This window comes from Symsagittifera roscoffensis, chromosome 1 (assembly GCF_963678635.1).
Source record: "Symsagittifera roscoffensis chromosome 1, txSymRosc1.1, whole genome shotgun sequence".
NCBI lineage: Eukaryota > Metazoa > Xenacoelomorpha > Acoela > Convolutidae > Symsagittifera > Symsagittifera roscoffensis.
The window spans coordinates 89,660,578-89,667,778 of NC_087062.1; the positions used below are offsets into that span (position 1 = coordinate 89,660,578).

The 7,201-nt window shown below is 38.4% G+C and overlaps 1 protein-coding gene across 1 annotated transcript; it reads left to right on the forward strand.

Moving 5' to 3' along the window:
* Positions 1-4,128: 4,128 nt before the first annotated feature.
* Positions 4,129-6,916, forward strand: LOC134851885 (uncharacterized). The gene is made up of 2 exons (XM_063868162.1): positions 4,129-5,230; positions 5,767-6,916. The coding sequence occupies exons 1-2, from the start codon at positions 4,134-4,136 to the stop codon at positions 6,743-6,745; spliced, it is 2,076 nt and encodes a 691-aa protein (XP_063724232.1). The 5' UTR covers positions 4,129-4,133; the 3' UTR covers positions 6,746-6,916.
* The last annotated feature ends 285 nt before the right edge of the window (positions 6,917-7,201 follow it).

Consider the following 7,201-nt stretch of genomic DNA (forward strand, 5'->3'; position numbering starts at 1 on the left):
AAGTTTAAAATTTTTTAATTACACATTTCGGCTTAAACATTTTTCGTCGTAAGCGGGCGTATACCCGAGTTTTGTCAGCTTAAATACCGTTTCGTTTTTTTCGACTAGCATGCGTTATCAAGTAGGAATATAGACATTTTTTTAGTGTTAACAACTAGTTATATAAAATTCTTTGAATCAATTAGCTTTTCTGTTCTGATAGTATGTCTGGCCCATAGATGTTTTTGAGCATGTCTGTATTTCAAATTGCTGTAATAATCGAATTTTTGTCATTGTAAACCAACTGTTAATTTGTCATTTATTAAGGTTCATGAACGTATTTAAATCTTTTAGACAGGTCTCGGTGATTTTTTTTTGTTTTTTTTTCTTCAGAAAAAGTCTGAAAATTTGTTCACACTCGAATTTGCTTTTTCGGGGTGAATTTCTTAGTTCAGTTCGTTTCCTTTGTTGAAAGGACGGCAAACTCCATTATCGAACAGCAAAAGTGTCCAGTTTTGAAAGTGGAATCTATTATTTAAACGCATCACCAAATGCTCTATGGAAGTCAGGCTTAAATAATTTTCTTAAGGTACAATGGTTAACAAAAGGCGTTGGAGACAACCCTATAGTGGGTGCTGTATATGTATTTGCAGAAGTTGCAAATTTTGCCTCCCAACCCTATAGTGGGTGCTGTATAAGTATTTGCAGAAGTTGCAAATTTTGCCTCCAAATATGACTGCATAAATCCGTTTGGCTTCCGAGATATGAAGTTTTTTTTCTGATTTTTTGAAAAAGTTTACCAAAAAATTTGAAAATAGCCACCTTATTTTGAGCGCTGTTAGGGTACTTTCAATGGTTACAAGTCTTGCTTCCAAATATGTGTGCTCAAATCCTTTTAGCTTCCGAGATATGACATTTTTTATGATTTGAAAACCAAAATTTGAAATTAGCAACCCTATAGTGAGGGTACTTCAGGTTACTTTCGAGTGTATCATGCTTTGCCTCCAATTGTGTCTGCTCAATTCTTTTGGCTCTCTTGTTATGTTGTGTTTTGTCAAATTTTTTCAAAAAATTAGCTGAAAACTTATCAAAATTTGACACTCCCAACTCTATAGTGGGTTGCTTTCAGGGTACTAGCAGCAGTTAGCAAATCTTGCCTTTAAATATGGCTTCTCAAATCCCTTCATCATCCGAGATATGACATTTTTCAAATTTTTTTTACTTGAAGAATTTCAATTTTCACAAAACTTTGAATTTCGAACCTTATAGGCCTATCTAGAAAAATTATCGGCTTTCTTGGAATTTTTTTTCACACCCCCACCCCACTCACTTATCTCATAATTCCAGTTGAAAAGAGCCTTTTTTCCAATTAGACAATTATTCCAATAAGAGCCAATTATTCTTGTCCTACCTTTCATATTGATTGATTTTTATATAAGACGGGTAAATGAAAATGAGCCTTTTAATAAAAAAGCTTCAATATTTATTACACTTGGGAGAGCAAGTGTTCTGTAATCGGGAACCATATTTTTTCCGTTTAACAACTTTTCTTAAAAATTTGTAAGAAAGTGTGAACGTGCTTTATTAGTGACCCTAAGCAACTTCGAGACTACGTCCGACTTGGCGAAGACGGAACGCAGTTGCCTTTTTACTCTAAGTTTCGGGGTACGAGTCTAGGACGGACCTTGTTTGTTTTTCAGTATGTATGAAATTGAATTTTTTACGGGAAAAATTGAATTGTCGGACTTCGTTTGTCTACCTAAGTTTTGTCTGCATAGTTGCCACATCGGGAAATTTTATTGTGCTGTCAGTAATTTTCATCGTAGATGCAAATTTTTTAAAATTTTTTTTCTAATTTCTTAAATTAATAACCTTGACGTATATTTTCCTTGGTTTTCATTTTTTTCGCTTAAACGTTTTTTTTCGGCCTCAATGGTTCCGGCTGATTTTTTATAAGCTTAGTTACCTTATTTTGTGTCGCTTCAAAGGCAAAAAGGATTGATTTTGTTGAAAATTTTCAGGTAGTTTGCTCAATGGGCGTCTACCTATTTGTTTTCGGCTAAGTGGTTGCTTGGTAATTACTAAAAGCTTATGTTATACTGGTGGTTTTTTCTCGACAGTTTTTCTTTGAGCCTTTTTTTTCGATTTCTTTTCTTATTTTTTATTCACCAGCTTGCAATGCTGCGATTGAGTTGTATCGCAACTAATAATAAGCTCGGCTCTGATTCTGTGTAACAGACGCGGCATCATTGCATTCCTGTTCAAAACACTTTTTACATTCTGCGATAGTTCAAGCTTATGTATGGTCAATTGAGTTGTCAAATTTTTGAAGAGAATTTTAAGTTAACAGGTAATATGTATCAAAAGTTAAAACCTGATTCCTGCCTTTGTTTTCGAAGTGGATGTAGAAATTTTAGGCGTTTTTTCTTTGCCAAATAAAGATTTGATGGCATCATTATTAGTGTTTTCATTTTTGCGCTTGTGATTAGCAATCTTTATCAAATCGGGATATGTATTTTTCCAGGTTAACATCTTGTTAAATAAAGTCCATTGAGGTTTTAAGCTTGCATTTAGTTAAATTCTCATTTCCTAGCTTTTCCGGTATACTTGCTCTAGGGGTAACGACTTCGCATCGAACGGCAAAGGTCCTAAGTTCGAATTTAGCCAGGGACATGGGGCGTTAAAATCTAGATTTGAATGATTTGCATAAGTTTTTCATGGCATTAATTTGGTTTTTGGCTCAACAGGAGTTAATTCAACTTTTATCGGCTTAATTGTCGCTCGATAAATGTTTCGGTGATGTGATTGTGGATCTGGACTTGTTATCCTCAAATTAAACATCATTCCAGGTTTAAAAAAATTTGTAGTTGTGGTTTTTGGTTTTTTTAATCAGCTTTGTGGCTTTCATTTCATTTTCTGCCTACTATATTGTAATGGTATATTTTTGTTCTACGTCAAGTGGTGCGAAGCCTCGCTTCGTTTCTGTGTTTAAAGAGTAAATCACTTTTTTTAAAAAAAATAATTTTTGTTGGTTTGTTGCGCAGTTGTTCATTTTTTCGGCTCTCACCTTCATCTTAAATAAAGGTTTTTCTCCCCTCCCCCGTCTACCTTTGAGCTTAGCTCTGTTTCCCTACACGAGATTTTTATAAGTGTTGTTTCTGTTCACATCGTCTGATTTTTACAAAAATTGGCATGCAAATTATCTAGACCACGACCAACGCACTTGGTTTTCAATTTAACCTTGTAAAACACCTCGTTACACCAAAAGAGTTTCTCTGTTCACCATGCAGCAGTTTCCTTCGTTAGCACACCGCTAAGCATAATTTCTGATATTGCCATTCAAAACAAGGGAGTGGGAGTAGAAAAGAGCCCAAATAAGATTCAAATTTGTGCTACTGGTTCCGCAAGGGTTAAGTATCAAGACCAAATAAGAATTGAATAGCCAGATTACTCAGCATGTCATTTTTTTAACAAACGGACATCATGAACTAAAGTTGTGTAGGAAAATTTCACGGGTCGGGGAAAAAGGTGCCTCATATATTTGCTGAAAAACATGGTCGCGCTCTTTTCTACTCCCCCAATATTTAAAGTTTTTTATTGTTGTCTTGCGTGTAATTATGGCTGAATGCGTAATATTACGATGCAAAGCCTCAAAAACAATTGTTGAGTTGTTCACCATGCCAAGTTTTTGCATTATGTCAATGTCAAAAGAATTTTCTGAAAACCAAAGGTGGGGAAAAGAGTTCATGGCCGTGCTTCTTCTGTGTAATAAATCAGCTAGGTTAAATGGGTGGGAGTTTCTTCAGATTTGAGAAGATAGTTTTAAAAAATAGATCTTTTGAGCACGTGTTGTTTTACGTAAATTTATTTTGCTTATTTTTTAGCTGTGATTGTCGATTGAAGCATTTGAAATCAAGAACTAAATAATGGTTTCAGAAAAAGTCGACATAACAAAAAGAAGTAAGTTTTCTACAGAATCAGGTTGTGTGTTATAGCTCTTCTAATTTACAATAAAACTTGCGTCAGTTTTTTCCCTATGAATGAAAATTTAAGGTAGCTCAAAAAAAATACTTAAAACGAAAAGAGGTAGCGTCAGTTTGCAATCAATCTGTAAACAGCATCTTGAGAATGGATTCTATTTTCAGTTTCACGATATGGTGAAAAGGGCGCGTGATCACACTTTTGTAGCCGAGGAAATTGCACACGAAGTCTCCCGAACTCGATCGACTAGACTACGAAGTTCAAACAACGCCCACGTCAGCACGACGGCAGATTCCAGCGTGCATAGATCTCGCAGTGGTCGAACAGTACAGACTGCTTCCTCGAATCCCAATTTACGACAACGATCCGACTGCAGCAGTGAAGGGGAGAGACGAAAACGACCAAGAAATACAGAGATGCATACATATGGTGACAGAAGAAATACGGAAACGGGTATCAACTCTGCTCGAGAGTCGAGGAACAACCGGTCCTCAGCTGGACTTGCGGCGGACGCCCATACGATGACGAGAAGCGAATCAAACTTACCAACTGCTGGGGGATCTAGACGCTGCAATATAGATCCATTGAAGTTGTCCCAAGATGATATTTCGGTAACTGAAGACAATAATCCCATAGGAAGATCTGTGAAGCTATTTGTGCAAGCCAAAACAGCGACGCAAGGAATGAAATCTTTGATGTCTGAAAATGAACAGTTGTTCCAGGAGTTCAAAGATTTCTTAATAGTCAATTTACCCGATAAGGGGCCGCCGCCAGAAGGCGCTACACTTTCTACACGTGGGGATGAAAAGGTTTCGCCTCCCCTTCTGAAGCTTTCTGTTGGTGTTAATACGTGCGCTACAATACCCTCCGATTTTGTCAACGAATCTGCCATTGAATGGACAGACGATTTGAAATCATCTTTGAAGTGCACAATTTGTCAGGAGCTCTGCCATCGGTGCGTTACATCATGCCCTTGCTTCCACACCTTTTGTGGGGGCTGTCTTAGCATGTGGTTTGAGCGCTGCGGAACCCGGAAAACATGCCCGACCTGTCGCGAGGCGATTTCGTCGGTATCAAAAAATTTGCACGCAGAGCAGTTATTGAAGTCGTATTTTGCTTCGTTTCCAACACAAAGACGATCTCAAACTGAGCTGAATGAGTTGCAGACGAAAGACAGACTTTACTGTGCAAATGTGGTGCTACTGAATGACAACTCCTCATCTTCGAATGCAAGGAGGCGAAGATACGCCGGTCACAGTGCTTCGAACGGGTGAGATATGATTTTGAAGCGGCATAGTGAATTCATTCTACTTTCGTCATTAAAGCTGAAGTAGAGCTTCTGACCATTCTCCCCTTCCCCTCCACACAAGGACATTAGTTTTTGACATGAAGCGAGGGAGAAGACTATAATAAGAAATAGCCCATTTTAAATGGGTATTTTGTTTTCTACGCACCCTCTTCTTGCGTATTTAAGAATGATACGGCAAAGCAGGGTTGATTTAACATCGAAACCTTTTAGAATGGCTATTTGTTAATTAAATTTTTATTTCAGTGTTAACGCATAGGTTAAAATGGCTTTTTTTAACCGTGGATCCGTCTTCGGACATAAGATTTACGGGCGGATCGTAATCTTAGCTTAGTATTACCGATGAGTGCCTAAAAGTTGCTATTTTGTTTTTGCAGATCAATATCTGCGTAGTTAGATAATGTATGTTTTCACCGATGTGTTGATGCGTTTGTATGAATTCACCCGATCAGTAGTTCGTGTTTCGAATCTCGGCTTTAGCTCAAACTAGATTGTTTTAGTGTTCCTGTGGCACTGAGTGATATTTTGAGCAATGTAGACACTGACGATTCGCAAGACAATGGAGAGACCTCTGCATTCGAGACCTCGACTGCAGATAACGAAGAGCCAAACTCACTCGAACATCGATTTTTCTCTGTTAATGACCCCACTGATACTGAGTTGGGTGGTTCCTCTTTTCACTTTGGTCGCCTCGTTAATCGTAGCAGTAGAGTAGAGTCAACTACACGCCCAGCGACTAGCAGAACGGATCGAAATCCAATGCAGTCGACCTTCAATGCGCCGCAGAACCAGCGGAACGACAACGATTTCGGCACTCAATTTTTGTTGTCTCCCTTAAGAGTAAGATCGCTTGATGCGGTTACGAACCGGATGGCAAATTACGGAGGAATTCGCGATGACACTCTCACGTTGTCAGAAGCCTCTGCAGAAATAGTGTCGTCGTTTTTGGACCAGAGTGAGGAAGAGTCTGAAACTGGCGAGGAGACTACTGGACCAGAAGCGATGACATCAGCAGCTCCATCGGCAGCTGACACTCAGCCGATAACATCGCGACGCCGAAGCAGTCCACGACCGTTTCCAACTGAAAGTAGAACTCGTCGTTCGGATAGGACTAACCCAAACAGACGTGAGTATGTCTCAAGTAGCCGGAGACCAAGGGTTCGAGGCTTGGCTGTGCGACGTCGCGGAGGAGGCGTAGTTCGAGGAGTGCGATCGAATCGTAGAAACAGGCAACAGGAGACTGTTAGTTCTACGACTGGAAATCACGAGGTCAATCAGCACAATTACGCTCGAGATGAAGGCAGCGATACTGAAAATGGGTCGGATTCCAATTATGAAACGAGGATAAATGTGGCGTACGAATTGAATAGTTATAGCTCGGATGATGGAAGCAATAGTTCTAGCTCTGATACAGAAAGCTCTTTGAACTTCAGTGACTACCAGGCGACTAATAACGATGGTACTAATGCAGTTGCGTAATGTGCATACATCTATTACAAAACGAAACTATCGAAAAAAAATTTTGTTCCTTGTATTTAAGCTAAAATTTGGTGTGTTGTACTGTTTAAGCCCCACCTATGTAGTTAAACTTCTACTGCTTCAATATTTATTAAATGGAATAAACATAGGAAAATATAATTTTGTTCGTTATTCTTTGGTTTGATGATTTCGTCCCTGACAATTCAAGTTTTATTTACACTATCTGATACAGTTTCCAGTTAGAGATTGGCATCTACATCAAAAATTTCCACGCATCCTGTGAGATTTTGGATGCAAAATCAGTTGCCTGGATTAATTGAGATATAGGTCTCTGCTTAAGTGTCAATGAAGGTAATTTTTTTAAAGGAAAAATCTTCGTTCACGATAGCTTTGATCTTTTGTGGTTTGAATTTGATTTAATAAGTCAGTTGAATTCATTTGCTAAGAGGAAGGCGA